Source organism: Sprattus sprattus (genome assembly GCF_963457725.1).
Source record: "Sprattus sprattus genome assembly, chromosome: 19".
Taxonomy (NCBI): Eukaryota; Metazoa; Chordata; class Actinopteri; order Clupeiformes; family Clupeidae; genus Sprattus; species Sprattus sprattus.
Genome location: NC_137917.1, coordinates 22,197,878 through 22,208,178, shown reverse-complemented (window position 1 = coordinate 22,208,178; position 10,301 = coordinate 22,197,878). Strand labels below are relative to the sequence as shown.

At 41.3% G+C, this 10,301-nt stretch overlaps 1 protein-coding gene across 1 annotated transcript; it reads left to right on the top strand.

Moving 5' to 3' along the window:
- Nucleotides 1-1,583: 1,583 nt before the first annotated feature.
- On the top strand, nucleotides 1,584-10,301 carry fxyd3 (FXYD domain containing ion transport regulator 3). Its single transcript, XM_080857319.1, has 8 exons — nucleotides 1,584-1,704; nucleotides 7,675-7,725; nucleotides 8,067-8,102; nucleotides 8,382-8,405; nucleotides 8,607-8,681; nucleotides 9,009-9,045; nucleotides 9,161-9,204; nucleotides 9,622-10,301. The coding sequence occupies exons 2-8, from the start codon at nucleotides 7,692-7,694 to the stop codon at nucleotides 9,639-9,641; spliced, it is 270 nt and encodes an 89-aa protein (XP_080713445.1). The 5' UTR covers nucleotides 1,584-1,704; nucleotides 7,675-7,691; the 3' UTR covers nucleotides 9,642-10,301.

The following is a 10,301-nucleotide window of genomic DNA, read 5'->3' as shown; positions in this document are numbered from 1 at the left end:
GAATCAGAATTATTTTAATGGCCAAGTATATTCACACATACAGGAAATGACTTGGTGTGGTTGGTGAATAAGACATAACACATAACATAACAACAAAAAAGCATAAACAAGAACAAAGGACAAATGTTTTTTAAGATAATAATAAAATTCCATCACTAAGTAAATTAATGGACATAGAGTGTTCTAGAACTCACAACAGGTGTTGCATTAATCATACTACAAGGTTTGTACAGAAAGTGAAACTCATCTGTCCACTTCCTCTGGGAGAACTGTGATGAGCCTGAAGTCAGACCCACAACACTGCTACCATCACACTTAACTCCTTTAAAAAAAGTGTTGGCCAGCCAGTCAGTCAAGTTATTAACCTGTAGTTCTAACTGATGTTGTCTTCTGTCAACAGACTATGAAAGACTACGAATCGGTGGCCTGGTCATGGCAGCCATGCTCGTGGCAGGTGGCATTGGAGTCATAATGTGTAAGTAGATAATACAGTCAAAGAAGCTCATATTTAATCTCAGTGGTGGTTTGCGTAGTGTTGTGTTTCTTACCACAGAAATAACACCTTCTCTCCAAACTCTTCTTCACAGGGAGCAAGTGCAGGCCATCAAAGTGAGTTCCTCAGTCCATTATTCCTTCATGTTTTGTTAAGGCTAATCACAAATGGCCTGTTTTGTAATCAGTCCCACTTTCTTGTGAGACGCCCGAATAGCAGGCGGGTTTGGGGCCAAACACCTTGTAACAAAAGATGCCATCTGTTATGGCAGCAGCGTTACAATGAGGTGTGCTATTGTCCCTAAGATAGTTGTTTACGTATGTAAGAACTAGGGCACAGACCATTAAGCAGAGCCCAACAGGTAACTATCCTTGTTGCTCATGGGTAGAACATGTCTGCTGCAATGTCATGGTCATTGGTAGACTCAGCCCATGATTCCTTCATTTTTGTAAAGGCTTATATTATTATAATTATAATTATATTATTATTATAAAAATAGAGACAGATGGCATTTCACAACATGTTCCCCTTCTATTTACCCCACAGGAAAGGGGATGACGACTCAAGTGAAATCTGAGAGCCTCCAGAAGACTGCATCAGTTTGTGATTTGTTGTCATGACAGCATGTTTGATAGGTCTGATGTTACTAGGGTGATGGGGGACTATGGAGAGACACTGTAGTGGGAAAATGGATATGAATGCATTTGCTTTTATCTTTATTCTACTGTAAACGTTATGTTAAAATGTGGATCTTTAGTACTTCTATTGCATTAAAAAGGACAGTTTTGTGTAAAACATTTCATGTAAAAATAACATCACATTTGCGGTTGAGGGGACTAACTGATTCGTGTTCCTCTAAAAAAAAAATCAATGATGGCATGTATGAGTAAAAATAAACAAATTGTTAGTTTTATTAACATTGATGTTCCTCAAAAAAGCGTTTGTAGCATTTATGACGACCGAGATTTTGGATTAGGCGTGCATGGAAACCAAGAAATGAAAGTCCACTCCGCCCTTAAGCGCTCCACATCAGTTCAAAACTCAGCCCATTTCCAAACTGAGCCAACCTGTTGAGCGTCAGTGAAAAGGGTGTTGGCCTCTGCGTTCCCTAAATCAATAGACAGATTTCACTGTTGGTGCCAACAAAGGTTTACGACGAGTTGTCCAGCTTTTATTCTGCGCTTATTCTTCAAGTGTGAAAAGGTTAGGAGGTAAGTTTCAGTGCATCAGAGTGTCTCTATGTCATTTTAAGTAACGCATTCTACGTTGTGATACTATTTTTTATTATTTTTAAGATGGTCACATTTTCATGATGAGTGTATAACATGACAACATTTGCCACCTTTCCACTCTCCGTCTGGCATTGTGTTTTGTCAGAGTAATTCAAAGTATAATGTTTTTTTTTTTTTTTTTTTTAATGCGAAATGTTTTAATATGTAACGTTACAGTCTTTGGTTTGCGGATAAACCGCTCTGTGTCAGTGAAGACCCTAAAGACAAACAGTGAAGTTTCATTTCCGGATAGTCGCAGTAACTAGGAGTGCTAAAAAGTCTAAAACTAACATCCTAGCTATGTATTCGTCACATAATTTTTTTGTGATAGGCTAGTTACTAATGATGCTTAAAACCCAAGACACTGAGGCGTAGTTTTGTAGACTTGTTTGAATTGGAACTATATTATTTCTCATATAGACTTGTGATGTAAGTTTGGAAGATGTTTGGTATGGAAATGTGGTATGGAATTAGTACAGTTAACACCTGGATAGACGCTCGTATCCAAGACTCACGTGGGAGAACCGTAGCATGTGCGGTTTAACTTGCGCAACATACTCCTCGCTTCTGCTTTTCCTGTCGCAACTTAGTACGCATACGGATTGTATATAGTTTATACTGACTTCAGAATGGGATAGTGTGCGCACAAATCCTCAAACATCAGTCATATAGTCCACACAACGCCTATGACTTCAGTCCAGTCATTTCCTCACCCGTTGCTCTAAGGATAGCAAACATGGATTGGTATTAACTCACAAGAATGGAGGATGTAATGTTTTACGTTGCACTTTACCTCCACTCAGTATACACTCATTTACAATAGTTAGAAATAGTTTCATGACAGATTTTTCTACCGTAACCCTGCTTTTTGACATAATTTGCCCATCCGCCACTGCCTAATTGACAACCCATGTCAACGTGTTTCCTTTTTCAAAGTAACACTTGATTCTATTGTACTAAGAAAGGCCTTAGTATCGGTGTACTCGAAAAGCGAAACAACGTGCTACAGGTTCAGCTTTTGTTTCCAAATTTGAGGATGCAGCCCTCCCCAAAAAAATATCCAGATCCTCCCTGACAATTCCTTTCATCTGGGAGGGAAACCAAAGGGAAAAAAGGGAAGCGTCTCAGGTTTGACTATGGTAGCACTCAGAGGAGAGGAGGCGTGTAGGAAGAATGAGTCATGGAAATAATGTGACAATCCCCCATGCACCCCACATAGGGACAAACACATGGAAATATACCCTCAAGGAGCCAGCATTAAGTGTTACTCTACTGTAAGCAGAGACAGGAAACACGTGGTGTTACACCGGCCACTGTTTATTCTTTCTTTTAGAGTGAAAAGGGGTGTTTTATATGTAATGGGAGGACACAAAGGGCAAGTCTTGTCTGGAGTGTGTCTGCCAGTGTCTGTAGTTTTAGCTGCTTCTTTATGTGTACTGCCATCTGCTTCTTACCTTCTTACCAGACTGTCACTTTCAATGTGAAAGGATGCACACAGAAAGCCAGATATCAGATTTAGATTAGGATTATCCAACCTTTTTTACTGTGATGACTTTGAAAGAATCCAGAACCTTAAAGCTTTAGTAAACCACCAGTGATTGTAAGTCTCTGTTTTGTCATTCGTCCTGTACTCTTGAGAGTCCCAGGGATAGCAAGCCCTGCTAACAATCTTTTGATCCTGTTGGGGTCCAACACCTTGTAACAAAAGAAGCTGTCTAGTATGGCAGCAATGTTATACAATGAGGAATGCTATGGTCACTAAGATAGTTGTTTACGTATGTAAGATCCGGGGCACAGACCTTTAAGCAGAGCCCAACAGGTGTTTGTCCTTGTTGCTCATGGGTAGAACATGTCTGTTGCAATGTCAAGGTCATTGGTCAACTTTTCTGGGCATAATCCTTTCCTGCTGTGCCCTATTAGTCACTTTGGTCACACAGATAATGAAGGAATTCATTGTAACTTTTTACAAAGTATTTTTTGTTTTGTCGATCTGTTTTTTTGTTTATCAAAGTAAAAAGACAATCATTTGGTGTGGCAATCCACTCCAGACATTTTTTCTGTTCTGTCAGTTTTGTGAGTTGAGTTTTGCCTAGCGTAGTCGCTTTATATTTTCTACTCTATGTGGCCTCTCATCAGATGAACATTGTTCTACAAAGGGCAGTTTAAGTGCCACTTAAAAGTATGCAGTCTATTCTTAGTGGCAGGGGTTTTGTTCTTAAATTAGGTTCATACTCATGTTGGATGCCTAAGGCCATGTGGCACAGCCTTTATCTGGCGTCTGGCTGCGGTAGCTCTGTGCTTCCTTGTTTTGGGGAGGGGGGTGATAGAGGCATGCAGGAACTACAAACAGGAACTCAGCAGGAGACGGGTAGACCACACACTTTAAGGGTCACTTTTGATGAAAATACAGCTGTACCAGGGATATTCATGCTCTCTCTCTCCCTTTCTATCACTCTCTTTCTCTCTCCCTTTATATCTTTCTCTCTCTCTCTCTCTCTCTCTCTCTCTCTCCCTTTCTCTCTCTCTCTTTCTTTCTCCCTTTCTATCTGTCTCTGACACTCTCCCATTCTATCACTTTCTCTCTCCCTTTCTATATCTCTCTCTCCCTTTTTATTTATCTCTCTCTCTCTCTCTCTCCCCTACCCTCTCTCTCACTTTTTATCTCTCTCCTACGCTCTCTCTCTCTCTTTCTATCTCTCCCCTTCTATCTCTCGCTTTCCCTCTCCTACCCTCTCTCTCTTTCTCGCTGTTTTGAATGTCTGTACTTGTACACAAATGGACACACACACACACACAAACATGCCAACACATCCATATGAACATGCAGGGGCATTTCACACACATACACACACACAGAGACAGACACACACAGATCATCTGCAACTGCAGCCTTGACCCCTTGAGGCTGACAAGCTCTAGAGGCACTCAGCGCCGTGCGGTAAGACGAATGTGAGTTCTCTGATGGCTCTGGTGCGTTTGCTACTTGTAGCCACACGATTAGGCACATGACAAAAGACAGTGTGCTCATCCAGGGCTTGGCCAGCTGGCCCCGTGCCTCCCTCACCCAGTGGGCTTGGCTCAACGAAGCCCAGAGTTCACTGTAGCATCTAGTTAGCTGCCGGTTGCATAGCGCGGCCCACAGGACTCCATCTTCAGCTTTTCCCATGCATAGCAAACCGCTCCTTTGTTTGAAAAGGGTCTAGTGCGCATGTGGGGAAAACGTGTTACTAAGGAGAGAGTATGATTTAATTTATTTTATGGGATGATATTTTATTTGGTCGAGACAATTTGAACATCTGATTTCATCTATAAGGAATTTCGGTTTGTATTTTACCATGATAGTAGAGCATTTTGGTTTGTAATTGCGTTTGTCTAGTTTGTATGCCATGGCTGTAAGGTAATGACCATTGCTATTTCCATTAGACAGTATATGTGTGTTTACTGCGGTTTACTGCGGTAGAGCAAAGCATGGGGTCAGGGAAATAATGGCTTTTAAATTTTTTTTATACGTTCTTGGTTAGAGAGAAAGGAGAGAGGGACAAAGAGGTGGAGAGAAGAGAAAGAAGTCGTTGACGTTCTTGATTCGAACCGGCAGGCAAACACACAGACAACTGTCTGAATCTCTGACACTATACTGGTTTGTGTGGCCACAGCATGACAAAAGCCAAGGTTTCTGTGTGAGCAGGCCTTGTTTAATGATGTGCCCTGTGCGACCACTCTTCCAGGCTCAACACTGAACATTATTTTAGGATCGGCGGGTAGGTTGGAGTATTAGGAGCGAGACGGAACAAGGAATTCAAAGTTAAAGCGGGACTTCACCATATTACAAAATCAGTGGGAAGCTACAAAAACCTGCCAGGTCACACCCCCACTTAGGAGCACTATGGAGCGAGGAACAAAGGCAGAGGTGGGGGGGGGGGGGGGCGTCTCCAGATGCAGGGGAACGCTTCAGGCGAGTCTGCACACGGCCCACAGCAAAATGGTTGAGTATGTCTGTGGCTCAGTCAGAGCGAGCCAACACAACCCGTGAGAAGAGGACAACACTGTCATTATCACCACAGCCTGGCCCCACTGGCACCTCAGCCTTGGGCTGGGGCAGGGGGCACACAGGGAGCAGAGGGTGGGGGGGGGGGGGGGCATAGTTGGCAACACTGCCTGGCATTCTTATACAGACCAGGAAGGGGGGGGGGGGGGGGGGGGGGTAAAAAAATCTGCGGGCTTAGCCAAAGCTAAGTGTTAATTCAAGTGAGCACTGTAATCTGACACCACTTATAAAAATAGCAAGGATGGGAAAGGGAGACCAACAATTTGTACCAGACTTTGGCCTGAAACCTCCAGAGCTGTGCTTACGAGGCCTGACATTTTCTCCAGGTTGGCATGGTTGCTTGGAAGAGGCTGGCTCTGGAAGGAATGAGGGCTGACCTATAGTGCAGTGTGGAGGTTCCCGTCACTGGGTCATGAATCCACATCACACAGTCAGTTATGGTCTACACCGTCACGGGGCTTTCACTGTGTGACTGAGGACTCCTTCAGCCCTCTGTTGTTTCAGCAACCTGTCAAACCATTACAGAAGATTAAACACCAGGTCAACATTCAAATTTAAGGTGTTGTTGGCCAGACCATCACACGGGACATTATTTTCTTTTTGGCCAAGGGAATGTGTTGTAGTGTAGCGCCATGTTAAGCACAGTACTTTTACTTTGTGTTTGTGCGTTTTGTTTGAACAGCCAAAGAGTTACTATCTTATCACAGGACAGGAATGGGGCTTTGTGGGACGGGGGAGGGATTTGCAAAAAGCTCTTGAAGACTTTCCAGTGCCTGCAAATTAGCTGCCTGCCTTTTTAGCGGAGGTCTGGCAGGGCATATTGTGATCAAAGAGGGGAAATATCGGAGGTTAATTTTGGCACAGCATGAAATGTGATGATCCTGTTGTGTGTTGGGGGGGTGCTGTGTGTGTGTGTGTGTGTGTGTCTACTATACAGTCTATGCGATAAGCAAGTAGCCAGTATCCTTCTTAGACTTAACATATGAAGGTCTCCATTGGCAGAGCTGCTTATCGGATGTTTACACTAGTTCAGCCTTGACCCGTCTGCCTTAGTTGTGTTGTCATTTGCCTCTTAAGTCACATAACTGCAAAAGCCCCCATTGCCACATCAGCTTCACACATAACCATTTTCTGAACCTGCTACTTCCAGTAGGGTCTATACCATTACTTAGTATATATGTGGTTTATTAAAGAGTATCATAAATATTACATATGGTACTGAGAAAGTAGTAGTGCCTGAGTAATTACACATACATTTAAAACTCTGGACATTTTTAACAAATACATTTCAATCATGTTATTGTCTATTATTCTTACAAATCCTCTTGATTATACATTAAAAATAACATATATAACTTTTTGCCTCATAAGATGTCCTTGGTTTGGATTGCCCTTTTTAGCAGCCATTTTGTGCATTTGGGTCTGATCTAACATCATACTCAAGGGAGGAGCTAGAAGTTGCAGGTTGTTGTTGACATTGGAACCGTTTGAGGGTTTTTTTCTCAGTCGTGGTATTTGCTATTTGCTGCCCTTGGCAGAGTATGTTTAATCAGATCAAATGGATTATGGGGCAGGACTAATTTGATTGAACCCGTTCCATACAAGCAGGCCTTTAATTGGACAATGGTTTGAGTTTCACTGTTATCTATTTAGAGTGCACATTAGCTCCTCGGTGGGACTTGAAACCCAAGTGTTTCGTAAAGTAAAGTACTATATCACTATAGTCTGCTCTGTCCAATCACAATATGTCAGGCACTAATGTAACATTTCCAATCAGTCACTTCTTATCTTTGTTTTCAGTGGAAAGTCTAAATCTATTTTGGCCCTTCTGTCAGTAATATTCCAATCATGTTGTTTTTCTTTAGCCGGTGCAGAGTCAGTAATGGCAGGAGCTTTTGCAGCGATCTTTCTCACAGGTGAGTGACCTTTTTAATCCCCAATCTTAAAGAGAGGAACATGTCTGTATGAATGCAACCAAACCTCTTTCTCTGTTTTTTTTTTATTATCAGTATAGCATTCGCAATCCATGTAAAAACAAACCCAAAAAGCTACCATATCTCAATGCTGTCTTTCGTAAGTCCATTTACACTGTATTGGCGAGCTAATGTGATGTTTCTTTCCTGGTTTTGGGGAATTATGGGTACTGACTAAAACACTTTTCTCAGAAAAGGTTGAATCCCCTTTCTAGGTCAATGGTACGTATTTGTGGTGTAATACAAATATAACTCACCATGTTCTCTGTCTTTTTCGGCCACAGCTGTGTCCTTTGTACTGGCAGAGGGAAAGGAGAAACGTATGTAACAATTTCATTGATTTATCTGAGGCTGGGAACAGCTGACCAATATTTATAAATTGTCAATCGCTACTTATTGAATTTATTTGTATAAATAAAATAAATAATAATAATATATATATATAAAAAAATATATATATTTGAATTTTAGAGGCAAATATTTTAGTCAGTTTCAACTGCTATTCCTTTAGCGTCATGCTTATTTGCTGTGTGTTAAGTCGATGGTTTGTAAGCTGTAATGAATAAGACTGATCGTTGTTTTTTTGTTTTTTTTCACAGCGGAGGATGACCCTTTTACCTTTGGTAAGGCTGACAATGGTTCTATGATTACTAGAACACGTGTATTACATTAAAATTGCATGAAATTTGTTTCAGGTTCACAACAAAATGAAAATGTCAGTGACTAATGTTCTCTCCCTCTCTCTCTCTCTGTATTTCTTCCTCTCTCTCTCTCCCTTTCTCTCTCTCTTTGCTTCACCACCCCCCCCCACCCCCCCCTTACAGACTATCATCAACTCCGTGTCGGCGGTCTGATTCTGGCAGCAGTCTTGTGCCTCATTGGAATCACCATTCTCATGAGTGAGTTCTTATTCAGCTGCTGCATTCAAACACAGCCCGAGCCACACCTATAGATCGAACATGAACAGCAAACATGAACTGCCTGCTCATGCAAAGCCCAGTACTCTGAGATTTGCATGAGAGTATCTGAGAAGATTGACATTCAAATACTTTAGACCGGACTATGGCCCTGTAACCTGAAAAACCTTAACAGCAGTATTTACAAACGTTGCATACCTAAACATTTTTGAAAGCCTTTATTGTCAATGTATTTTCATACGAATTTCGTTGATTATTGTGCGTATGATGAGTGCATTTTCCATTTCATGACTATCTTTCTTTCTGCAGGCGGACACTGCAGATGCAAGTTTAACCAGGACAAAAAGTGAGTGGACAGTGACTTAATGACACAAGGCTGTATCTATCTGTCCATGTCCATCTGTCCATACTCAAATTCCTTCAAGTGCCTTTTTAACCATCCCTTAATTACCCTCCCTTAGGAGGAGAGCAGGAAGCAGTGCTGCTGCAATGGTCAACGACACAGGTGTGTGTGTGTGTGTGTGTTCGTGTGTGCATGTTTGTGTGTGTGTGTGTGTGTGTGTGTGTGTGTGTGTGTGTGTGTGTGTGTGTGTGTGTGTGTGTGTGTGTGTGTGTGTGTGTTGTGTTGTGTGTGTGTGTTTGTTTGTGTGTGTGTGTTTACATTTGTGCCAATGTGCACACGTGTGAGATGGGACCGATTTTGTTTATGAAATTGTTTTCTGTTGGAAATACATGCAATTACATAATAATTCTAATAATCTTACATTTAACATATAGTAATGCTCCTTCCTCCAGTGATTGGAATTGGTTAAAATCTACTGAAGGTTGTGAAGATCCTTGTCATAAATCTCTGTAAACAGATTATGTAAGAGTGTGTTCAAGGAGTGTGTCTCACTTTGCATCTCCCGATTTGCTTTCACAGCCCGGGCCAGCGAATGCTAGGCAACAATCAGTGATGTAACTACAGCGTATTGGACTCTCAGAGGACAGACGAGTTCCCATGGTTCTTTTTTTTTTACAGTTTAATCAGAGGAATACAGCGGATTTTTTCTAATTGAAGTGAACACATCACAAAAAGGTTTTCAAGCTGTTCCCTTCTTGAGCTTGATCCATCCTTACTTGCGTTTTCAGCAGTGGATTAGAAATGGAGAGCAGAGTGGGGAAAAAAATGCAAATGGTAGATATTTGATTACAAAAAACTAAATATTGTGAACTCACTTGCGTTGTCCTTTTTAAGGCTTTTAATATGTATGTATATATACAGTATGTGTAGTCTACACACAGTTGAGATGTCACTGTGCTTGAAAGTATCACTGTTTTACGTCAGGATTGATTGGTACCATAGTATTTTGATTTCACGTTTCTAAGGGTGCATCCACAAATATCGCCATGGATACAAATTTCATAGCCTTGCTGGTATTTTTGCTCAGCACTGTCACTAAAGTATGTAAACAGCATAGATGTTTTAGTTTTTGTAGATGTTTTGCTCTGTCTAAACTTCATTAACATTAAAGTCGATATTAATGTATCTTTTTTCAATTGTGAACATCTAATTCCAATCAAAGAATCAAACAAGAATTAAACAGTGAATGTTGAAATAAA

Bases quoted from the DNA above. Each gene is read 5' to 3' on its own strand.
- fxyd3 (XM_080857319.1), top strand. From the start codon at position 7,692: ATGGCAGGAGCTTTTGCAGCGATCTTTCTCACAG. The intron at 8,103-8,381 runs GTATGTAACAAT...TTTTTTTCACAG, and splicing joins GGCAGAGGGAAAGGAGAAAC to CGGAGGATGACCCTTTTACC. The intron at 8,406-8,606 runs GTAAGGCTGACA...CCCCCCTTACAG, and splicing joins GGATGACCCTTTTACCTTTG to ACTATCATCAACTCCGTGTC.